This window comes from Amblyraja radiata, chromosome 5 (genome assembly GCF_010909765.2).
Source record: "Amblyraja radiata isolate CabotCenter1 chromosome 5, sAmbRad1.1.pri, whole genome shotgun sequence".
NCBI lineage: Eukaryota > Metazoa > Chordata > Chondrichthyes > Rajiformes > Rajidae > Amblyraja > Amblyraja radiata.
Window position 1 is genome coordinate 43,871,629 of NC_045960.1, and position 26,479 is coordinate 43,898,107.

General features: G+C 41.9%; 1 protein-coding gene across 1 annotated transcript; it reads left to right on the forward strand.

Annotated features, from left to right (window-relative positions):
• The first annotated feature begins 600 nt into the window (after window positions 1–600).
• LOC116973244 (amine sulfotransferase-like) lies at window positions 601–23,059 on the forward strand. The gene is made up of 6 exons (XM_033021134.1): window positions 601–748; window positions 3,216–3,418; window positions 7,268–7,394; window positions 10,316–10,410; window positions 18,801–18,972; window positions 22,735–23,059. The coding sequence occupies exons 1-6, from the start codon at window positions 601–603 to the stop codon at window positions 22,848–22,850; spliced, it is 861 nt and encodes a 286-aa protein (XP_032877025.1). The 3' UTR covers window positions 22,851–23,059.
• Window positions 23,060–26,479: the final 3,420 nt, after the last annotated feature.

The following is a 26,479-nucleotide window of genomic DNA, read 5'->3' on the forward strand; positions in this document are numbered from 1 at the left end:
AAGGGGCTTTCTTTTCCCAACACTTTCCTGCACCTTCACGACTCTTGCTCACTTTCCTTACTTCTTTTATTTCTACCTTTTTTTAAAGCTCGAAAAACGAAGTGGTACAACAAATGTAATAAGATATATGTGATGTGTATTACTGTAATTTACTGTACTTCTAATAAAAATAAATTAAAAAAAATAAAAATAAAAATAAAAATAATCACCCACACATTTTCCTGAAGTTGTTTGGTGAAGTTGTTCGATAATTGCTCTTGTAAAGTGCTTTGAAATGTTGTACCACATTTGAAATGCTTATTGAGAGAAGCACAGTGCTGGAGGAACTCAGCAGGTCAGGCAGCATTGTTGGAGGGATAAGACAGTTGACACTTTGGGTCAGTAACCTTCTTCAGACTGCATGTGAACCCTTTATCAGTCTGAAGAAGGATCCCGACCCAGATCAATGCCTTCCCCAGATGCTGATGGATCTGCTGAGTTCTTCCACCATGCTGTGTTTTGCTCAAGATTCCCGATTCTGCACTCTCTTGTATTTCTATGAAGAGTTGCTTTAGTTTAGCAGTGATTAATTTGTGTTTGTATTTTTAATTAGACCTCAACATGGCAACATCATCTAATAAACAAACCATTTTTCAGTACAAAGATTGTAACTTCATCAAGAACATCCACCAACTAGAACATTTGGAAAAAATTCATCAGTTTGAAATAAAGGAGACTGATGTGATTGTAGTCACATATCCGAAATCAGGTAAAGGGCCTGTCCCACTAACACGACTTTTCAGCAACTGTCTTCGACCTTCAAGTTCGGGGGCACTCGTATGAAAAGCCTTGAGCTGGATCGTCCGTACACACACAGACAAACACAAACACAAACACACACACACAGGCACGCACGCACGCACGCACACACACACACACACACACACTGTCTGAAATTCACACCCGTGATGAACAGGAAGGTAAAAGACGGCTGGCACAGTGTACGATAAGTCCCTTAGAGAGAAGGGGGGAGAAAGGGGGGGTAGAAGGAGTGGAGACACTTTTAAGAAGTCAGACAACTTTTAATAAAGTTTAGCGGGCATTTAACATTATCGGTCGGTTTTCCTTGGTTCTGAAATCTCCAATGAGCCAATTAAAATGCCCGGTCCGCAAAGGAGATTGCCTACGTCTAACTCGACTGCCTATAACTACATAGTGACCCCACTACCACTGCACTACGAGTTCAAAAGAACCATGCCGACCAATATTTACTCGCGGAAAAATGTTCAGCATGCTTAAAAATGTTCCTCAAACAAACTGAGGCCGCGAATATGCGGGAACTTCCCTCGAGCATGAAGGAGAGTTAAGGGGCAGTCGCACTGCGGCGACCTAATTGGCGAGTTTAGAAGAGTTTAGGAGAGTTTGAAAAAAATGTCAAGTTGAAGATCTCCTTCGACTATGTAGAAGACCTCCTTCGACCTCCCTTCGACTATGTTGAAGACTATCTACGACTACCTTAGACTACCTTCGATTACCTACGAATAACATGCCGACCTACTACGACCTATTTCGACTAAACCTACGACTAAAAAAAGTATTGATTTTTTTCCATGGAGACCTTTTTTTACTCACGGGCGTTTTTCAACATGTTGAAAAATACCCCGCGACCTAGGTGAGGCCTCGAGTAGGCGGAGACTACTCTCGAGCATGAAGGAGAGTTACAAAGACCTCCTAGGACTTCATGCCGACCATGCTGCGAGTATGAGTCGAGGGCAAACTCGCCAGAACTTGTGGATTAGGTCGCTGTAGTGGGACAGCCCCTTTACAGTGATTTCCTAAGACCTCCTAGGACCACGTGTCGACCATGCTGTGAGTTTGAGTCGAGTGCAAACTCTTCTAAACTCGCAAATTAGGTCACCGCAGAGGGACAGGCCCTTTAGCGTTACATTATTCCAACCTTCCTATTCACTCCTCAAAGGAAAATAAGAATATAATGTTAGAGCATATTTAAAACTGCAATCTTACCTGGTGTATAAAAATCAATTCATGGATGATTACAACTGGAGCTCATGATGGGAACCAAACAATAAAATAAAAGGAAATATCCTGGAAATGCTATGCTTTAAATATAAGGTATAAACCAGGAATTGAAAAAGACATAAAGAATAAACATCCTGAAATTAATTTTAATAAGATTAGAATGAATCTTGATCAAGTAATCTCAAACTTACCTGCAAATAATTAAAACAGCAATAGAAACCAATCTAAAATTGTGATCAATACTGTCTGAGAGAAATGTAATGCCCCTGCGTGATGCATCTATACCAGTATTTGCATGATGTATCTCTAAACTAAACTAGGCTAAACTAAACCTGGATGAACCGAGAATAGAACAAAGTCAAAGCCAAAGGAAAAGGTTCGTAGGCAACAAGATCAAAAACATTTGTAGATATTTGAAACCCTTCATTGTGCACTGATGGTTAGAAACTGTATTGAATCTGCAAATAAAAATGTGAAAAATGCAGCAGTTTTGTTTTGCTTATCAAGGAAGGGTCAGCGGTTCATTTATATTTAGCATATATAGGTATTTTAAAAAACTTCTTTTAGTTTCAAGTTACTAAAAAATAATGAATTTGTGAATTTTGAGATCTATTCTGCAATCCAATTTACAAATCATTGCACACAGTCCTTGGAATGCAGCAATCGCCAGAGTATGAGCTCTGGGGAGTGAAGGGTCTTCGATGATGGTTAGACCATCCAAAAAATGATAAATGTTTTGTGATCCAAATGGTGGTGAATCTTTGGAATTCTCTACACTAGAGGGCTGTGGGTGCTTTGCCATTGATACATTTCTGAACACTGCGGGAATAAACCAATATGGTTATAGTATTGGAAAATGGTAGTGGGGTGGAAGATCAGCTCCAATCTTGAGTTGAGTTTAGTTTAGTTGAGTTGAGTTTATTGTCATGTGTACCAAGGTACAGTGAAAGCATTTGTTGCATGCTAACCAGTCAGCGGAAAGACAATACATGATTACAATCGAGCCATCCACTATATACAGATACGTTATAAAGGGAATAATGTGAATAATGATTAGTGCAAGATAAAGCCAGTAAAGTCAAAGATGGTCCCAGGTCACTATTGCGGAATACAATAGTAAGTGGGCTCAAAAGTCGTGCTCTTGAGATTCCTGTTCTTGTTTTTTTTGTTATGATCTTATTTCTGTCATGCACTAGGAACTATATGGATGCAACAGATTTTGAGTTTAATTTATTCCGATGGGGACTTGTCTGTTGTACAAAGCAAACAAGCAATATACCGTATTCCTTGGATGGAGGTGCCAATAAATAACTTTCAGGAATTGCCATCGCCTCGTTTGTGTGTCACACATTTACCCTACCGCTTAATTCCAAAAGATTTGAGGAAAGGAAATGGAAAAGTAAGAAAACTCTTATAACATTTTTCTTCTTATTGGCTGGCTGATAATTTTCTCCTTTGCCCATGATATTATCTGCAGATGTTTCATCTGTGTATTTTGGAATGCATGTCAGTGGATGTTCACCACCGTGTGGAGCCCGTGATGGCAGCCTCGCCAGCAGTCTGTCTTGTCCCTTCTCTGTTTTATTATTTTAAGTATGTCTTGAATGTTTGTTTTAATGTCTCTTGGTATGTTTTATGAGGAGGGTACGGGGGGAGGGATCGGGGGAAACTTTTTCCAGTCACTTACCTCGACAGAAATGTGATTTTTCTCTGTGTCACATCTCCGTCCCCCCATGCGGCCTACATTGTGGAGTGGTGCAGACTTTCCTGGAGTCCGACCCGGAGCTTCAAGCCGCAGGTGTGGCGCGGACTTACCATCGTGGAGTCGGGGATCTCTTGCCGAGGATCGCCAGTGTTGAAGCTCCGATCACGGGGCCTGTGGACTTTAACACTGTGAAGCAGCGGTCTCCAGTAAGAAGCGGCTGACTCTGGAACTTCTGTCTGTCCCGACACCAGAGTTTCGACTATCCCGACGCGAGGGCTTGAACATCGGACCGCCGGCAACGGCACTGCGGAGGGTTCAAGGCCCCAACCACGGGTGAACAAAGGAGGAAGATGACTGAACTTAATTGTCTTCCATCACAGTGAGGAATGTTGATTCCACTGTGGTGGATGTTTATGTTAAACTTTATTTTATGTGATGTGTGTATTTTAGCTTTTTTACTTAGTATGGCTGTGTGGTAACTCAAATTTCACTGTACCTTAATTGGTATATGTGAACATTAAATGGAATCATGTATCTTGAATAGTGAATTACTTTAAATAAAATACGATCACAGGTAGATAGGGTGGCCAAGAAGGCTTTCTACACATTAGCCTTCACAAGTCAGGGTACTGAGTATAGAAATTGGGATGTTATGTTACAATTTAACAAGACATTGGTGAGGCTGCATTTGGATTAATGTGCTCAGTTTTAGTCACCCTGCTATAGGAAGCTTGTAGTTAAGTTGGAAAGAGTGCAGAGAAGATTTACGAGGATGTTGCCAGGACTTGAGGGCCTGAGCAATAAGGAGAGGTTAGGACATTATTCCTTGGAGTGCAGAGGATGACAAGTGACCTGAGATGTATAGATCATGAGGGGAATAAATAGGGTAAATGCATTTTATCCTGGTAGAGCCTTTTACCAGAGTAGGGGAATCAATAACTAGTGGACAGAGGTTTAAAGAGAGAGGGGAAAGATTTAATAGGAACCAGAGAATCATTTTCACACAGGGAGTGGTGGGTATACGGAACACACTGCTGGTAGAGGTGGCTGAAGCAGGTACTATGAAAACATTTAAAAGTCATATGGACAAGTCCATACATAGGAAAGGTTTAGACGGACATGGGCTAAATGTGGATGAATGGGACTGGCATAGATGGGGATTCTTGGTCAGTATGGGAAAGTTGGGCTGAAGGGACCATCTCCATATTGTATGACTATAATTACACATGATATTTTTTGTCTGTTAACCAACCTTGAATTACCTATAGTACTAATATTTATGTCTAACAATTCCATGAAGCAACTTATCAAATTTATTTTGGAAACATCAAATCCATTATTTCTGTGTAACTAACCACGTGAGATGGTTGTGGTCATTTGTAATTAGAGAACTGTAATTCTCTAAATACCAAAATTAATAACTTATTCAGTAGATTGCATGGTTATGAGTCACCTAAAGTTGTTTGAATAACAAAAATCGATGGTGTTATCAAAACAGTTTGTGTCCCAGAACCACAAACCAATAGGTTTTTGTCACGGAACCCATTTCAGAGGTAATTTCCTAAGGCATCTTTCCTTGTTGCATGCTCAGTAAATAACCTCAACCTTTTCACCAAACTTCGGGATTCATCTTGACTTTTTGGAACAATGCAAAACAAAGGACAGTAGGCAAGGGTGTGTTTTGCCTTTTTTTAAAGCAGAAACAACTCGTCATAATCACATAAAATGCATCCGAAATTAAAGTAAAAATATATAATGTTCAAAGATTTCAAAGTTCAAAGCAACTCCACTGCAGCAGCACAGTGGTGCAGTGGTAAAGTTGCTATCTTACAGCGCCAGAGGCCCGGGTTTGAACCTGTCTATGGGTGCTGTCTGTATGGAGTTTCTACGTTCACCCTTTGACCACATGGGCTTTCTCCGAGTGCTACGGATTCCTCCCACATTTCAAAGACATGCACGTTTGCAGGTTAAGTGGCTCTGTAAATTGCCCCAAGTGTGTAGGATGTGCAGTTGGGCCAACATCGAACTAGTGTACAAGTAATCGTTGGTTGGTATGGTATTGGCCAGGTGATGAGCGGTGCCTGGTTTCCTCCAGACGTAAGGCTTGGCATTCAGGCCAAAGAGTTAAATCTTGGTTTCATCAGACCAGAGAATCTTGTTTCTCATGGTCTGAGAGTCCTTTACATGCCTTTTGGCAAACTCCAAGCAGGCTGTCATGTTTACTGAGAAGTGGCCATTCTATCAAGCGTCACGTCTGGAGGAAACCAGTCACCGCTCATCACCTGGCCCGTACCATACCTACGGTGAAGCGTGGTGGTGGCAGCATCATGCTGTGGGGATGTTTTTCAGCAGCAGGAACTGAGAGACTAGTCAGGATTGAGGGAAAGATGCCCGGAGCAAAGCACAGAGAGATCCTTGATGAAAACCTGCTCCAGAGAGTTTAAGAGCTCAGACTGGGACAGAGGTTCACCTTCCAACAGGACAACTACCCTAAGCACACAGCCAAGACAACGCAAGAGTAGCTTTGTGACAAGTCTGTGAATGTCCTTGAGTGGCCCAGCCAGAGCCCGGACTTAAACCCAATCGAACATCTCTGGAGGGACCTGAAAATAACTGTGCATTGATGCTCCCCATCCAACCTGACAGAGCTTGAGAGGATCTGCAGAGAAGAATGGGAGAAATTACCCAAATACAGGTGTGCCAAGCTTGTAGCATCATGCCCAAGTAGACTTGAGGCTGTAATCGCTGTCAAAGTTGCCTCAACAAAGTACTGAGTAAGGGGTCTGAATAATTATGTAAATGTGATACTTCAGTTATTTATTTTTAATTACTTTGCAAACATTTCTAAACACCTGTTTTCGCTTTTTTATTATGCGGTATTGTGTGTAGATTGATGATAAAAACAAAATGAGCGTAACATAACGTAACAAAAGGTGGAAAAAGTGAAGGGGTCTGAATACTTTCTGAATGCACTGTATATCAATTTGATTGCCTAAAGAAGTTTCATGTCTCCAAGCTGTCTCAGAAAGTGGGATGTACACTGAAAACGACACACTTTAAAATTGACCAGAAAAAGCACTTATTCAGAAAAGAAAGCCATCAGGGCCTGCACCCGGTTGAGATCCGGTGGTCTGCTTGGGTTGGTGGTTCCTCTGCGTCGGGGCCCAGTCAGACCCTGTTGTCTGGTTGGGTCATCAGCTACATGAGGTTGAGGCTTCGACGAACATGTGTAGGCCGCAGGCTTTGCCAATCAGGGTAGGCCTCACTGGTGGGGTTGGCTCAGGTCATGTGAGGCCTTCAGTTCCGGGGTTCATAGGAAAAACCGATCTGCAAGAATATTAAAGAAAATATCACTAGCACATTTAGAAATGGTGCTGTACTTACAGGTGGAAAGGTTATTTAGAAGAGTAGGCTGATTATATTGGATGGTAGTAAATCCTTCTCTGGGTGATGCGCCTTCTGGGTGAGGCTCCCGCGCCTTCTTGTAGAAACAAAGACTGTCTAATCATTTCATATTCAACATTTCCAATATTTTACATTCAGGTTATTTACTTGACTCGAAATCCAAAGGATATTGCTGTTTCTTTATATCACTTTCAAAACTATGTTACTTTTCTGGAATCACCATCAAAGTTTGAAGACTTTCTGGAGGAATTCATTGATGGCAACGGTAAGAATTGTTTCCCATCTAGTACTTCAACGCATACCCTTTACAATATTTATAATCAAGTTTCAGCTCACCTTGACATTCAATTTAGTTGTGTGAATCAATTTTTGGTTCCTACATTCCACATTGTGAATGCCTCAGTCCCTGGTCTGAGGAGAGCCTCTCTTATTGCTATTCAGTGCCAGGGTTAGGGGAATGAAAGTAACTTGAAAGCACCTTCCCTGCATTTCTAGGGAAATCCCTCTCACCTAATAGGAATTCAAGGTTTAAACCAAAACCAATGGCTCCCATTATTAAGTGCGTGAGCTCCTTCAGTAAGAGTCATACAACACAGAAACAGGCCGTTCAGTCCAACTCGTCCATGTTAAACAAGACTCCATGTCTAATCTAGTCTACTTTACCTGCATTTTGTCCTTTTCCCTCTCACACTTTCCTATCAATGTATCTGTGCAAGTGTCTTTTAAATGTTTTTATAGCACCTGCCTCAACTACCTCCTCTGCCACCACTTTCTGTGTAAGAAAGCAATATCCTCTGGTTTTTGATTCTCCTACCCTGGGTGTAAGACTCTGTGCATTCACCTCCCCTCATGATTTTGCACACCTTTATAAGATCACCCTTAAGATTTGCTTTTTTTTATTTTTGGATAACCCTCTTCATTGTCTTCGATGCCAGCTGCTTTAGGTTCATCTGCAAACTTGATCAGCCATGATTGAATGGCAGAGTAGACTTGATGGGCTGAATGGCCAAATTCTACTCCTATCACCTATGACCTTATAAATTATCCATGTACCTGCCGATTGGTTTGTTAAATGTAGGGATAGTCCCTGCCTCAACTACCTCATCTGGCAGCTTGTTCCATACACCCAACACCCTTTGTGTGAAAAAGTTACCCCTCAGATTCCGATTAAATCTTTTCCCCTTCACCTTAAACCTATGTCCTCTGGTTCTCGATTTACCTTACTCTGGGCAAGAGACTGTCTAATCTAATCTACCCAATCTATTCTTCTCATGATTTTATACACCTCTATAAGATCACCCCTCATATTCCTGCACTCCAAGGAATAGAGTCCCAGCCTACTTAACCTCTCCCATTAGCTCAGACCCTCTAGCCCTGGCAACATTCTTGACATCTTCTCTGTACCCTTTCCAGCTTGACATCTTTTCTATAACGTGGTTCCCAGAACTGAACACTATACTCTAAATGCGGCCTCACCAACATCTTATACAACTGCAACATAAGCTCCCAACTTCTATACTCAATACTCTGATTGATGAAGGCCAATGTGCCAAATGCCTTTTTGACCACCCTATCTACCTGTGACTCGACCTTCAAGGAACAATGCACCTGCACTCCTAGATCTACTAAAATATGTAGTAAAATACCTTGTTCATTGTTAGAAAATGCAAAATATAATTCACACTGAAAACTCACAACTTATTTTGCTGATCAAATATGATCAAAGATGTTTGTGCAAAGAGTTCTCACTTTTTGATTGGCCAATGTGGTTTGTAATTAAAACACAATGTTCCAGTTTTTAGTGCTATCAGCCTATATGTAGTCCAGATAACTGTGTGAATCAATGGGTTTGTAGTAGACATTAGTCGATAGTCTGTCCACTGTGATAGAGACAGAGATCAGGAGAGGGGAGTCAGAGATAGTCCAAATGAATTGAGGGCAGGTTATAAATTAATGGCAAAATACTCTGATTGATGAAGGCCAATGTGCCAAATGCCTTTTTGACCACCCTATCTACCTGTGACTCGACCTTCAAGGAACAATGCACCTGCACTCCTAGATCCCTCTGGTCTACAACACGCCCCAGAGCCCTTCCATTCACTATGTAGGTCATGCCCATGTTAAACTTTCCAATATACAACACCTCACATTTATCTGTATTATATTTCATCAACCATTCCTCAGCCCACTTGGCCAATCGATCAAGATCCTGCTGCAATTTTTCACAACCATCTTCATTATCTGTAAAACCACCCACTTTTGTATCATCTGTAAACTTGCTAATCTTGCCCTGTATGTTCTTATTGATATAGATTACAAACAGTAAAGGGCCCAGCACCAAACCCTGAGGCTCATCACTAGTCACAGGCCTTCAGTCCAAGAAGTAACCTTCCACCATCACCCTCTGCTTCCTTGTGAAGCTACAAAAATTCTAATCATGACCTCGGGCTCCAGAATTTCCACAAAAGGTTAAAATATGTAGTAAAATACCTTGTTCATTGTTAGAAAATACAAAATATAATTCACACTGAAAACTCACAACGACTTATTTTGCTGATCAAATATGATCAAAGATGTTTGTGCAAAGAGTTCTCACTTTTTGATTGGCCAATGTGGTTTGTAATTAAAACACAATGTTCCAGTTTTTAGTGCTATCAGCCTATATGTAGTCCAGATAACTGTATGAATCAATGGGTTTGTAGTAGACATTAGTCGATAGTCTGTCCACTGTGATAGAGACAGAGATCAGGAGAGGGGAGTCAGAGATAGTCCAAATGAATTGAGGGCAGGTTATAAATTAATGGCAAAATGAAATCAATAAGTTCTATGTGAGTGCTGGAGGAGGTAGTGATAGGCAGTCTTTTTAGGCATACTATACTAAAGGACATACTAGAGCAGGCTGTTTAGGCACACTATAGCAAAATGTATGTAATTTGGACAGGTACATGGATAGATAAAGTTTCGAGGGATATGGGGAAAAAGCGGTCAGGTGGTATTAGCATGGTTGGGGCATCTTGGTCGGTGTGGGCAAGTTGTGTCGAAGGGCCTGTTTCTGTGCTCTATGATTCCATTGGCCATCATCCAATTGTCAAGTACGTGGAAATTTAGTAAATGTTAAGCATGTTGTACTCTTTAGAGGCCATTTACATTTGCCTTTTGAAATCATGCACATATTTCTTCCAACAGTAATATACAACTCTTGGTTTGATCATATTCGTGACTGGTATAACCACAAGGATGAATTTGACTTCCTATTTCTGTCCTATGAAGAAATCACGAAGGTAATTCAGGCCCGTACGAAGCTTTTCAAAAAGGGGGGTGGCATGACAGGATTACAAAAAATTTAATGTGAAATAATGTGCGCGCTGCACACATCACGAACGCAAAGCGTGAAGTCCCTCAATGCCAGGGTTTTTAGATGCTCTCTGAAGCATTCTGAGCCTTATTTTGGAACATTTTTGCACCAAATTTATGACCAATATTTCAGAAATTAACAGGAACCTGAGAGGTAGCTTTTTCACTGGGTGTATGGAACGAGCTGCCAGAGGAGGTAGTTAAGGCTTGGACTATCCTACTGTTTAAGAGACATTTGGACACGTACATGGATAGGACAGATTTAGATCGATATGGTTCAGACGCGTGTGAGTGGGACTAGTTTAGATGGGACATGTCGGTCGGTGTGTGGGCAAGTTGGGCTGAAGGGCCTGTTTCCACACTGCATCATTCTATGACTAAAAAGTGAAGAAGAAAAATGCATGTAGATAAGTAGAGCAGATTTGAAAGAGGAGTGAAATGTAAAGGCAGAGAGGTTTAGAAACATAGAAACAGAAATTATGTGCAGGAGTAGGCCATTCGGCCCTTCGAACCTGCACCGCCATTCAATATGATCATGGCTGATCATCCAACTCAGTATCCCGTACCTGCCTTCTCTCCATACCGTCTGATCCCCTTAGCCACAAGGGCCACATCTAACTCCCTCTTAAATATAGCCAATGAACTTGCCTCAACTACCCTCTGTGGCAGAGAGTTCCAGAGATTCACCACTCTCTGTGTGAAAAAAGTTTTTCTCATCTCGGTTTTAAAGGATTTCCCCCTTATCCTTAAGCTGTGACCCCTTGTCCTGGACTTCCCCAACATCGGGAACAATCTTCCTGCATCTAGCCTGTCCAACCCCTTAAGAATTTTGTAAGTTTCTATAAGATCCCCTCTCAATCTCCTAAATTCTAGAGCGTATAAACCATATAACCATATAACCATATAACAATTACAGCACGGAAACAGGCCATCTCGGCCCTACAAGTCCGCGCCGAACAATTTTTTTCCCTTAGTCCCACCTGCCTGCACTCATACCATAACCCTCCATTCCCTTCTCATCCATATGCCTATCCAATTTATTCTTAAATGATACCAACGAACCTGCCGCCACCACTTCCACTGGAAGCTCATTCCACACCGCTACCACTCTCTGAGTAAAGAAGTTCCCCCTCATGTTACCCCTAAACTTCTGTCCCTTAATTCTGAAGTCATGTCCTCTTGTTTGAATCTTCCCTATTCTCAAAGGGAAAAGCTTGATCACATCAACTCTGTCTATCCCTCTCATCATTTTAAAGACCTCTATCAAGTATAAACCAAGTCTATCCAGTCTTTCTTCATAAGACAGTCCTGACATCCCAGGAATCAGTCTGGTGAACCTTCTCTGCACTCCCTCTATGGCAATAATGTCCTTCCTCAGATTTGGAGACCAAAACTGTACGCAATACTCCAGGTGTGGTCTCACCAAGACCCTGTACAACTGCAGTAGAACCTCCCTGCTCCTATACTCAAATCCTTTTGCTATGAAAGCTAACATACCATTGGCTTTCTTCACTGCCTGCTGTACCTGCATGCCTACTTTCAATGACTGGTGTACCATGACACCCAGGTCTCGCTGCATCTCCCCTTTTCCTAATCGGCTACCATTTAGATAATAGTCTGCTTTCCTGTTTTGGCCACCAAAATGGATAACCTCACATTTATCCACATTATACTGCATCTGCCAAACATTTGCCCACTCACCCAGCCTATCCAAGTCACCTTGCAGTCTCCTAGCATCCTCCTCACAGCTAACACTGCCCCCCAGCTTAGTGTCATCCGCAAACTTGGAGATATTGCCTTCAATTCCCTCATCCAGATCATTAATATATATTGTAAATAGCTGGGGTCCCAGCACTGAACCTTGCGGTAGCCCACTAGTCACTGCCCGCCATTGTGAAAAGGACCCGTTTACTCCTACTCTTTGCTTCCTGTTTGCCAGCCAGTTCTCTATCCACATCAATACTGAACCCCCAATGCCGTGTGCTTTTTGTATACTAATCTCTTATGTGGGACCTTGTCGAAAGCCTTCTGGAAGTCCAGATACACCACATCCACTGGTTCTCCCCTATCCACACTACTAGTTAGATCCTCGAAAAATTCTATAAGATTCGTCAGACATGATTTACCTTTCGTAAATCCATGCTGACTTTGTCCAATGATTTCACCTGCTTTCCAAATGTGCTGCTATCCCATCTTTAATAACTGACTCTAGCAGTTTCCCCACTACCGATGTTAGACTAACTGGTCTGTAATTCCCCGTTTTCTCTCTCCCTCCCTTCTTAAAAAGTGGGGTTACGTTTGCTACCCGCCAATCCTCAGGAACTACTCCAGAATCTTAAGAATTTTGAAAGATTATTACTAATGCATCCACTATTTCTGGAGCTACTTCCTTAAGTACTCTGGGATGCAGCCTATCTGGCCCTGGGGATTTATCGGCCTTTAATCCATTCAATTTACCCAACACCACTTCCCGACTAACCTGGATTTCACTCAATTCCTCCAACTCCTTTGACCCGCGGTCCCCTGCTATTTCCGGCAGATTATTTATGTCTTCCTTAGTGAAGACGGAACCAAAGTAGTTATTCAATTGATCCGCCATATCCTTGTTCCCCATGATCAACTCACCTGTTTCTGACTGCAAGGGACCTACATTTGTTTTAACTAATCTCTTTCTTTTCACATATCTTCTCTTTCTTTTCACATTTATGGGTGGAAAGGAACATAGGAAAGGAGGGGGAAGAGTGGGCTTGGGCAGATGGGTGAAGGGAAAATAGACACAAAGTGCTGGAGTAACTCAGTGGGTCAGGCAGCATCTGCGGAGAATATGAATAGGCGACATGTCACGGAGTGCTGGAGTAACTCAGTGGGTCAGGCAGCATCTCTGGAGAAATGGTATAGATTATATTTCGGGACAAGACTGTTCTTCAGTAATATTCATGATGTGACATGCATAGGCATTCCTGAATGTTACCCAAACCATCGTGAGCAACTTTGTTACGGTGCTTGCCCCCTCCTATAACATCTGCTTGGGTGATGCAGGACAGGACACAAGCTTTGGGACACAGTGTGAAGCTGTTGCCATCTCTCCCAGCCTGGTAAAAACCTGGATGGAGTGGATTTGGAGAGGATGTTTCCACTAATGGGAGAGTCTAGGACCAGTGGCCACATCCTCAGAATTAAAAGACATTCCTTTAGGAAGGAGATGAGCAGGAATTCCTTAAGTCAGAGGATGGCGAACTGTGGAATTCATTGCCACAGACAGCTGTGGAGGTCAAGTCAATGGACATTTTTCAGGAGGAGATTGATAGCGATTCTTGATTGATACGGGTGTCAGAGGTAATGGGGAGAAGGCAGAAGAATGGGTTTGAGAGGGAACGATAGAGTCATAGAGTGATTCAGTGTGGGGCCCAGCATGCCCCATCTGCACTAGTCCCACCTGCCCACGTTTGATCCATATCCCTCCGAACCTGTCCTATCCATGTACCTGTCTAACTGTTTCTTAAATGTTGCGATAATCCCTGCCTCAACTACCTCCTCTGGCAGCTTGTTCCATACACCTACCATCCTTTGTGTGAAAAACATACCCCACAGATTCCTATTAAATCGTTTGCCCTTCACCTTAAACTTATGTCCTCTGCTCCTCGATTCACTTACTCTGAGCAAAAGACTCAACCATATCTATTCAAATCATGATTTTATACACCTCTATTAGATCATCCCTCATCCTCCTGTGCTCCATGAAATAGTCCCAGCCTACTCAACCTCTCCCTATAGCTCTGGCTCTCTAGTCCTGGCAACATCCTCGTAAATCTTCACTGTACCCTTTCCAGTTTGATGACGTCTTTCCTATAACATGGTGCCCAGAACTGAATACAATACTCTGAATGCGGCCTCACCAACTTCTTAAGCAACTGCAACATGACCTCCCAACTTCTATACTCAGCCTGACCCGCTGAGTTACTCCAGCGCTCTGTGAAACGTCACAGAACAGGGCAAGATTAGCAAGTTTGCTGATGATACAGAAGTGAGTGGTTTTGCAAATAGTGCAGATGGTTGTGAATGATTGCAACAGGATCTGGATCAATTAGCCAGGTGGGCAGAGGAATGGTTGATGGTTGCATGGTTCCTTGAAGGTCGAGTCGCAGGTATGTCAGGTGGTCAAAAAGTATTTTGGCACTTTGACCTTCATCAGTCAGAATATTGAGTATAGAAGTTGGGAGGTCATGTTGCAGTTGAATAAGACATTGGTGAGACCGCATTTAGAATATTGTGTTCAGTTCTTGGCACCATGTTATAGGAAAGAAGTCAAACTGAAACGAGTACAGAGATCCCCATCCTGGATCAGTCCAATCAGGATTGTGTCGTCCGCAAACTTCAGAAGCTTGACAGAGGTGTCTGTGGAGGTGCAGTCATTGGTGTGGCTAGAGAGTAGAGGAGAGGGGAGAGTACGCATCTTGCGGTGCTCCTATGCTGAGCGTTTACGGGTCCGAGATATGCTTTCCCATCTCACATGCAGCTTCCTGTCTGTCAGAAAGCTGGTGATCCACTGACAGCGGGGTTCAGGCACAGTCAACTCAGAAAGTTTGGAGCATGAAGCTCTGCATTCAACACCATTGTTGAATGCAGAGCTAAAATCAACAAACAAAATCCTCGCATAGGTCCCCTGGTGGTCTAGATGCTGGAGGATGAAGTGCAGGTCCAGATTGACTGCGTCATCCACAGATCTATTGGCCCAATTTGCAAAATGCAGAGGGTCCATATAACCATATAACAATTACAGCATGGAAACAGGCCATCTCGACCCTTCTAGTCCGTGCCGAACACGTATTCTCCCCTAGTCCCATATACCTGCGCTCAGACCATAACCCTCCATTCCTTTCCCGTCCATATAACTATCCAATTTATTTTTAAATGATAAAAACGAACCTGCCTCCACCACCTTCACTGGAAGCTCATTCCACACAGCCACCACTCTCTGAGTAAATAAGTTCACCCTCATGTTACCCCTAAACTTCAGTCCCTTAATTCTCAAGTCATGTCCCCTTGTTTGAATCTTCCCTACTCTCAGTGGGAAAAGCTTATCCACATCAACTCTGTTTATCCCTCTCATCATTTTAAAGACCTCTATCAAGTCCCCCCTTAACCTTCTGCACTCCAAAGAATAAAGCCCTAACTTGTTCAACCTTTCTCTGTAACTTAGTTGCTGAAACCCAGGCAACATTCTAGTAAATCTCCTCTGTACTCTCTCTATTTTGTTGACATTTTTCCTATAATTAGGCGACCAAAATTGTACCCCATACTCTAGAATTGGCCTCACCAATGCCTTGTACAATTTTAACATTACATCCCAACTTCTATACTCAATGCTCTGATTTATAAAGGCCAGCACACCAAAAGCTTTTTTTACCACCCTATCTACATGAGATTCCACTTTCGGGGAACTGTGCACAGTTATTCCCAGATCCCTCTGTTCACCTGCATTCTTCAATTCCCTACCATTTACCATGTACGTCCTATTTTGATTTGTCCTGCCAAGATGTAGCACCTCACACTTATCAGCATTAAACTCCATCTGCCATCTTTCAGTCCACTCTTCCAACTGGCATAAATCTCTCTGTAGACTTTGAAAATCTACTTCATTAACCACAACCCCACCTATCTTAGTATCATCTGCATACTTACTAATCCAATTTACCACACCATCATCCGGATCATTGATGTACATGACAAACAACAGTCATGTACATCAGGGGGGTTGTGATATTTTCCAGCACAAGCCTTTCATTTTCCAAAATGTCTTCATGACTACAGAGGTCAGTGCGACAAGCCTGTAGTCATTAAGACCAGTAATCCTTGCCTTTTTGGGTACAGGGACAATAGTGGAGGATTTGAGTTCAAGAAGGAACTGCAGATGCTAGAAAATCGAAGGTACACAAAAATGCTGGAGAAACTCAGCGGGTGCAGCAGCATCTATGGAGCGAAGGAAATAGGTAACGTTTCGGGCCGAAACCCTTCTTCAGTCTGAAGGTAACGTTTCGGGCCGAAACGTTACCTATTTCCTTCGCTCCATAGATGCTATTGCACCCGCTGAGTTTCTCCAGCATTTTTGTGTACCAATGGAGAATTTGAAGCAGGCAGGGACAGTACGTCTTTGCAGGGACTGATTAAAAATGAGTAATTGGGTGTGAAGTGGTGATTGGAGTGGGCTGACGATTGTAGAAGGGCCCAGTCTTTGCAGACTGAGGTCAGGTTGTGAGTGGGTGTGAAGTGTTGGTTGGGATGGGAAAGGGACCACTCTTTTCATACTGGAGTCTTGCCTTAAGTAGAAGTGAAGTGGTGAATGGGAAGGAGAGGGTGCAGGGTCCATTCTTTGCAGACTGGGGTCTGGCTGTGTTTGTTGGGGAGGGGGTTTCAGGGTTACGTTTCTGATTTTCAAACCTGCAGTAAAACTCATTCAGGTCATTCGTCAGCTGACGATTGTCCAAAGAGCAGGGGGCTTTCCTTTTATAGCTGGTGATTTCTTGCATGCCCTTCCAAACTGAAGAAGTGTCACTAGCTGAGAACTTGCTCCTCAACTTCTCAGAGTACCTTTCCTTGGCATTCCTCTTCTCAGCTCTTTATCGATTAGACTATCTTTTAACTCTTTAACAATTAGGATATCGGCTTGATGCATATGTGCCCCCACCTCAGCAGCAACATCATCAATGGACAACTACGGACAGATCCATGATGACCCTGAAAACATGCAGATTTTTGTAATATTCAAATTATATTAAAAATATGCTGCAAAAAGTCACAAACTTTGGAATTCCGCAGAGGTCGTTCCTTCCGGAACTCGTTGGTCAACTCGTCCCTTCCCACCCAAACCACCTCCTCCCCGGGTACTGGTGGGAGTGGGAGATCTCAGGGAGAATGGATTGTCTGAAATTGGAAAATTCAATGTTCATATCATTGGGCTATGGGCTATCCAAATTAAACATGAGGCCTGCTTTTTCTAGCTTGTGTTTGGCTTCACTATGGCACTTAAAGCTGAGGAGTGACCTATCAATGTGGGAATGGAAGGGGGGGCTGAAATATCATGCAACCTGAAGCTCAGGATGGCCACTGCAGACAGAGAACAGCTGCTATGCAATATGGTTACTAATATACCCGTGGTCTTATCAGTGTAGAGGAAGCCACATCATAGACGTCAAATGCAATAGACATGGTTGGGGGAGATGCATGTGTATATAGAAACATAGAAACATAGAAAATAGGTGCAGGAGTAGGCCATTCAGCCCTTCGAGCCTGCACCGGCATTCAATATGATCATGGCTGATCATCCAACTCAGTATCCTGTACCTGCCTTCTCTCCATACCCCCTGATCCCTTTAGCCACAAGGGCCACATCTAACTCCCTCTTAAATATAGCCAATGAACTGGCCTCAACTACCTTCTGTGGCAGAGAATTCCAGAGATTCACCACTCTCTGTGTGAAAAATGTTTTCCTCATCTTTTCCTAAAAGATTTCCCCCTCACTTCAGCATTGAGCCAAAAGTAAAAACTGAAAAAATGTAATATCCCAATTTATGCTGTTTTGCTGTAAGAGTGAAAACAATATGGATCAAGTCAATTCAAGTTGGGTTTATTGACATATGCACGAGTATGGCCACGTACAGGTACATTGAAAATCTTGCTTGCAGCAGTATAGCAGACTCATAGTCTCAAACAGCAGACAAAATAAATTACACATAAATTTACATTATGCAAGGTAGCAAGAAGGAAAATGAATGTGCAAATGCAAAATGTAAATGCTGGTTTAAACTGAAAATAGACACAAGAAATTGGAGTAACTCAGCTGGACAGGCTGCATCTCTGGAGAGAAGAAATGGGCGACGTTTCGGGTCGAGTGTCTGAAGAAGGGTCTTGACCCAAAATGTCACCCATTCCTTCTCTCCAGAGATGCTGCCTGTCCCGCTGAATTACTCCAGCTTTTTGTGTCTACCAGGAGAACTTTGTTCTGTCTGGTGCAGAGTGAGGTAAGAACAGACATGTGGACAATGGAGGAAATGTGTGTGGGGACTCCATCAACTGTGATGAGGGGAAAAGAAGGAGGACATTTCAGAAGGCCTCGCCTTGATGACAGATTTAGTTTTTAGTTTTAATTTTAGTTTTAGAGATACTAAAACACAGATCTGGTGGGGGTGGAGAAAGTGAGAGAAGTTTACAGGAGGCATGATGGGTGGGAGATGCAGCTGTAACAGCTATGGGAGTCAGTTGGAACTTGTTTTTCTTACATCTCAAAGATTAATGTTAGGTAAACAATTTAATCCCACAGGATTTAAGAACCACAATTACAAAAATATGTGACTTCCTTGGGAGAAAGTTGGGTGAAGAAAAGCTTGATATAGTGGTGGAGGAGTGTACCTTCAAAGCTATGAGCAATAATCCAATGGCGAATTACAAAGATTTGGAAAATAAAAACCCAAATGGGTCATTTCTCCGAAAAGGTAAAGTTTCTAAATTTCTATATCTTGCCTGGAAAACAGATAGCCAAAGGCTCATGGTACCAGGGTAATGAAACACAGAATAAATGGTGCTGGACTGCTGTCCTTGTAGGAGGAAATATTACATTATATTTCACTTTTATGGCCTTCAATACATTCCGCTGGCCTTATGCCGAGGGAACTGTGGGACCTAATGTACCTTTCAGTGAAAAGCAAATCTTGCCGTTATTTTTTTTAAGAGCTCGTTGTAGACTGCACTGATATCATTTGGAACTGTTGTGAATATTTCTTTTTCTTTTTGTAGGCTCCTATAATAATACCTAGCCAGTCAATATGACAAATTGAGAGCTTGCTTCTACAGAGTAGGAAATATGACAGTGCTTCTTGTGAGAGACCAACCATAATATAAGAAGAGATAAGGAAACTGTGAAAAGGAGCAAAAGAGCTATGATGATGGAAATATTTGCAATGAAGATTTAAGACTGACTAAAACGTTTGCCAGCAACAGTTCTGGGCTATCACAGAGAGATAGGAGGTCTTGACTGGACCACTCACCCCCATTTTCGCTCCTCATATATTCCCATGGCCCAGAACTATCACCACTATTCTCCAACTATCACCACTATTCTCCTCACATTAAAGGCTGTGGAATCAAGAAAAGAAACTGTCTGGAAACCTGGGTTCCTCCTGATCCTCAGCATTTGAATATTTTAGGTGTTGGATGCTGAAATGTGAAAATTCAACCTGTTTTTTTCCAATGTTATCATGCACTGTGGAGCACTGGATGAAAACAGGACCTTTTTAGGCTGTTTCATCTGTGATCAAAGTAAGACAGAAGTTGAACACAAGGTTGGAGAGTGATGTAGTGTTCAACACATACTACATGATTCTTATTGGATTACAGTAAACTAACCACATCAATGGCTATTATTTTTGCCTGTTGTCCATGGTCTGTAAAAGAGAAAGATGTTGCACTTTCAGACAAACTGAACATTCCTCTCCCTCTGTGATTTTCAGAAAAGAAAGTAAACTAATTGCATTACGTCGCCCATTCCTTCTATCCAGAGATGCTGTCTATCCAGCTGAGTTACTCCAGCATTTTGTGTCTATCTTCAAACTAATGGAGGTTATGACCATTAGGTGGAAAGAGGGAGCATCTTTGGCTTGCATTGGCCTCCTCCAATGTGTCACTAAGTTTGAGCACAACAGAAGTGTGAAAAGTGACAACTGATCATGCATAATGGTGAAATAATGGACAAATCAAACTGGTAAATGTCAGGGAGCTCAGGACTCACTGTAATCACGTTCACATGCGGAGATCTCAAATTTACTAGAAGGGTCAGGATGCCAAATCTGTTTGCTGAGACTCCAGCATAGTTATACTGGGGGACCTCCTTACACATCCCATTCCATTCCAGGCACCGTACAAGATCAGAGAAACGAGTCGGTCGGGTACATTGAATTTTATGCAATTCACTGAAACTGACATAACTGGATTCCGCTAATTCACTTGGACAGCCTCACCAAATGAATTAGCAGGACCCAAAGACCAAGAGTAGTAAATCAGAAAACAAAGGAAAATGAAAGATGCCAAAAACACTCAGTGGGTCAGGTAACTTCTGTGGAAAAGTCAATGTGTCTGTGTCTCTTTCCACAGATGCTGCCTGACCTGCTGAGTGTTTCCAACAATTTCTGCTTTTATTTCAGATTTTCAGCATCAGTAGTTTCTTGGACTTTCAAGAAGTTGACCATCAGAAGTTCAAGAAACTACGACTCTAAATGTAAGAAATTGGCTAAGAAAAAATATCAGAGCAAATATTTGATTTTTCAAAATGTATTCCCGACAATTAAAATGAGTCCAGCAGTTCCTGAGGTTTTGCACAATTATTATCACTACTATAGTGCTACAGGCCCTAGGTAGTCAAGATGGGAGGGAATACATCGAAGTCCCTCACCCTGAGCACAGGATCGCCCCAGGGTTGCGTCCTCAGCCCCCTATTGTACTCCCTGTACGCACATGACTGTGTGGCTAGGTTCAGCTCCAACTCAATAATTAAGTTTGCTGATGACACTTTGGTGGTGGGCCTGATCTCAGACAACGATGAGAAGGCCTACCGGGAGGAAGTGGCTGATCTAGCACTCTGGTGCCAGGATAACAGCCTCCTCTTGAACATCAAAAAAACGAAGGAGCTGATCATGGACTTTAGGAGGGCACATCATCTGAGGACGTACACTCCATTGAGGATAAATGGGGATCCTGTGGTTAGGGTGAGCTGTTTTAAATATCTGGGAGTCCACATCTCCGAGGATATGACATGGACATCACACGCCTCAGCACTCACGAGTAAGGCAAGGCAGCGCCTTTACCACCTCAGGCAATTGAGGAAATTCAGAGTGTCTCCGAGGATCCTCCAGTGCTTCTACGCAGCGGCTGTGGAAAGCATCTTGTCCGGGAACATTACCATCTGGTTTGGGAATTGCTCTGCCCAGGACAAGAAGGCTCTGCAGAGAGTAATGCGTTCGGCCGAACGCACTATGGGAACTTCACTCGCCCCCCTGCAGGAACTATACATCAGGAGGTGCAACTCCAGAGCCAATAAAATCATGAGAAACCCCTTCCACCCATGCAACGGACTGTTCCAGCTGCTACGGTCAGGCAAACGCCTCCGTTGCCATGCTGTGAGAACGGAGAGGTTGAGAAGGTGTTTCTTCCCAGAGGCCATTCGGACTGTAAATGCCTTTCTCACCAGGGACTAACTATACTGAACATTTTTCCTTTCAATATTTATTATGTAAAAGAATATGTGTGTTTATGATTGTGTTTATAGTTTGTTTGGTTTGTTTGTTTGTCTTTTTGCACAAAGTCCGCGAGCATTGCCACTTTTCATTTCACTGCACATCTCGTATGTGTATGTGATGAATAAACTTGACTTGACTTGATAATCTATTGATTATTGGGGGTTTTGTAATTTCCCCCAAACATTGATTTTATAGTGATTTCTGAAGGTTGATAATTTACCAATATATAAGTTTATAATGGTTTAAAAGTTTTTTATAGCATTTTGAAAGCCATTACGGAGATTTTAGTTTAGTTTAGAGATACAGTGCGGAAACAGGCTCTTCGGCCCACCGAGTCCGCAACAACCAGCGATCCCCACACACAAACACTATTCTACACCCACTAGGGACAATTTATGTAATAAAGAACTGCAGATGTCGGTTTAAATCGATGGTAGACACAAAATGCTGGAGTAACTCAACGGGTGAGGTAGCATCTCTGGAAAGAAGGAATGGGCGATGTTTTGGGTCGAGACCATTCTTCAAACTCATTTACACTTATACCAAGCCAATTAACCTATGAACCTATACGTCTTTGGAGTGTGGGAAGAAACCGAAGATCAATGTAAGATAAAGTAGATCTTTAACCTACTGCAGCTCATCTATTTAGGTTGTCAGGGCCAATATCTTTGCCTTCTTTCATTTTTATGGAGAGAGTGCGTGTGTGATCAAACACATATGTTGTTGGGCCCTGATCAGGAAGATTACTGGAGATATACTTTTTTAGCAAACATTGCTGTTTACTTACAAACTGCTAAGTTCAAGAAAGTATATTATTTTGATGATAATGCCCTTCTATTTGCTTCTGCAAAGACAGCCTGTGGACTGTAGTTTTTCCTCTAAGATTCATCCATTTTATTACTTATCACTCATGCAATTTAGTTTTGTAATCTCAAACGTTTATTTATTTTTTCTATTTCCTTTCAGGAATAATTGGAGATTGGAAAACTCTTTTCACTGTGGCTCAGTCGGAGAAGTTTGACAAAATATTCCAAGAAAAAATGAAAGGATTTCCTTTTAAATTCACCTGGGACAGCAAATAATGAAACAGATTATCCACACAACAGAGACCTAAGTTACAGAAATAAGTGGAATGATGTATTACAATACAGGCCGATGTTGTGTGAATGAGCATATGTTAGTTTATAAACAAGTAAACATTATGTTACAACTTGACTTGTTACATAGTGTGAGTAGATGAGAAAGTGGTATAACATAGTACTAGTGTGTATGGGTAATCATGATCAGTGTGGATTCAGTGGGCCACAGAGCCAACTTTCATGCTATATCTTTCAATCAATAATTTTTTTTTTTTGGAGTTTATTGTCACGTGTACCGAGGGACAGTGAAAAGCTTTTATTGCATGCTATCCAATCAGCAGAAAGACAATACATGATTACGATCGAGCCATTTACAGTGTACACATGATAAGGGAATAATGTTTAGTGCAATGTAAAGCCAGCAAAGTCCAATCAGGGATTGCCCAAGGATCATCAAAGAGGTGGATAATAGCTCAGCACTGCTCCCTGGTTGTGGTAGGATGGTTCAGTTGCTGATAACAGCTGGGAAGAAACTGTACCTGAATCTGGAGGTGTGCGTTCTGACACAATGATTTAGAGGAGAGCACCTAATGATATAAAAGTTATTAACAAAACAAGTAGAAATTACATGTTTATTAAGTTAATATTCTCCAGAATGCATTGATTGAAAATGTGTTAGTAACATTCAATATTAAACTTCAAAAGTGAGTAAGATAAGCGGAGATAAGTTTACAGGCATGTAGTGATAAAGAATGGAATGGGACATTGGATAGTGTCTTCAAAGGGCCAACATCAGAACAATGAGACGAAACCTATGTATTTTGAATGTTGACTGTAAGAATATCTCTAACACATATTGTATTCCTCAATATTTTCAATAAACATCATGTATCCTCTTCACATTATATGATTGGCAAAACTTTATCTAGCCTGGTATCAATCAACCATTATAATCACATTAATTATCATGAATAAATAACATTTTCATTCTCAAAAAGGTTCTGAAATGTTTCGGTAATATGTAATTATCACTTGGCAGGAACTTGAAAAATCTAAATGAATTGAAAGAGCACCCACAATTCCAACAGATTTTTAATTCATTCTGACCTGTCGACTTCACAAAATATCATTGTTACTTTCTTTGTCTAATAATTTTTGTCCAGGAATGAGTAATTTGTGCTTTCTTTGTCTTAGATTGAAGACTGGATCTTGTTCGCATTGACTGTCTGCTACCCACATCCAATAATTCTTGTCTCACAATCCCTAACAGGGAGGACACCACTGTATTATTGTACCCACTTGTAAGAACGACAGTTTAAGAACAATATTGTTCTCAGAGAAACGTCAGACGTTGGCTGTTAGTAAGGAAGTAAGGTGTATACCGTAAAAGACCTGGCAATTATCATTTCTAATTAGGGAGGGTCTAATGGCATTACCATCAATATCATGGTGATGATATTTGACCAGAAGCTTAAAGGGCCTGTCCCACTTACACGACCTTTACAGGCGACTGCCAGCAGCCGTCATAGGTCGCCGAAATTTTCAACATGTTGAAAATTCTGCGGCGACCAGAAAGACTCTACGACTCTTTGGTACCTCTCAAGACCATAGGAGACCTCCCACGACCATACAGGCGACCCCTGGCGAGATGTCGCGGGTGACCTCTCACGACCATAGGAGATCTCTCACGACCATACAGTCTGTATGGTCGTGAGAGGTCTCCTATGGTCGTGAGAGGTCTCCAAAGAATCAAGCGTCTTTCTGGTCACCGCTGAATTTTCAACTATGACGGGTGCCGGCAGTCGCCTGTAAAGGTCGCGTAAGTGGAACAGGCCCTTAAGAGGAGCACTCACGTAAATACTTGGTTACCCAAACAAACTGGGTATCCTGTTTAAAAAAGGTCACCTCCTCACACCCCAGTTTTTCCACCATCTACAAAGCCTGATTATGTAATATTCTCTATTTGCTTGGATGAATACAACTCCGACAAATTTCAAGGGGTTTAACACAATTCAAGACAAAGTAAACATATAATAAAAGGAACTGCAGATGCTGGTTTATATCAAAGATAGGCAAAAAATGCTTGCGAGTAACCCAACGGATCAGACAGGATCACTGGATTATATAGATGAGTTACATTTCGGGTCGGGTCTGAAGAAGGATCTCGGCCCAAAACATCACTTATCCATTTTCTCCGGAGATGAAGCCTGACACGTTGAGTTACTCCAGCACTTTGTGTCTATCCAGGACAAAACATCCTGTTTAATTGGCATCCCATCCAAAACCTTGAACCTATAATTTTTTCCTGCAATGGGTACGATTTATGAAATATGCTGCAGTTAATCACAACCCATCAGCTCTGTGAGAGTATCTTTACGGGAAGGATCGCTGTGGCAAGGCATTGCTCACAGCTATCTTCTCAACAACATACAGGGAAGGGCAATATTTTTCTGTATATCTGTAAAACAGTGTAATTGAAAGTTGATTTTTGTTTTTGGGAAACCATTGATTCCTGTTATGGCAATGTATCTGCAGCATAATGGACCAAAATAACACAAGGTTATCACTGAAGTATGGATGGTCTGCATCAAATTATAATTAAGTGATAACGTTAATCTAGATTACATCAATAAAATGGCTCTGTGGAAATACGTTTTGTTTTACCGAATAGAAGTAGATAGAGACACAAGAGAATGGAGATGCTGGAATCTTGAGCAAAAAGCAAAGTATTGCAGGAACTCAGTGGGTCAGGCAGCATTTTTAGAGGGAATGGACAGAGGGCGTATCAGGTAGCGAACTTTCTTTTGACTGATGAAGGGTCTTGACCAGATATGTCATATGTCCATTCCCTCCACAGATGCTGCCTGACCTGCGGAGTTCCTCCTGCACTTAACATTGTGCTAAAAGCAAACGGAGGATTATTCATTATTCTCATTGATGAAATACCCCTACTCTTAGTCAGATGCACAGGAGACAAGAAAACTGCACTGTGTCTATGGAACTGTCACGCTAGTGCTGAGCACTATATTCTACACTCTGTACCTTCCCCTTTGGTCTATCTATTGGACTTGAGTTTGACTTGATTGTATTTATGTATATTTATGTATATTATTACCTGATCTGATTGGTTAGCGTGCACTATACCTTGGTATATGTGACAATGATAAATATAAACCTAAACTTAGAATCACACTGGTGATTCAATTAGAGATATTTGAGAGAATTTTAAAGACACATTAAGAACAACCTTTTAACATTTGCCTTGGGAAAAATAATCCATCTACAAAGTTTTCAAAAAATATGCCAGGAAATTTAAAGTTGTCCCCACTCCATTGGCCGGTGTTCCTCAGCAATGACATAGAAGACACATTGATATAATCAAACAGGGCTTCTCTCACATTGCCAGAGTGTAATGGCAACAGCTCCAAAATATTTATTGGCCTAACACTCCAAAGGAGGACATAGAGATGGAGTAAAAATATAACAAGTAAACATTTTGCTCATCAACTGGGAACTAACTATAACAGCTACCAGAGAAGTAATTGACAACATTGGTAGGCAGAGTTGGTCCAGTGAAAAGCATGGGAAAATAATGAGTGCTCATTCAGTCGGCACACGCTCATTTAAGCCCA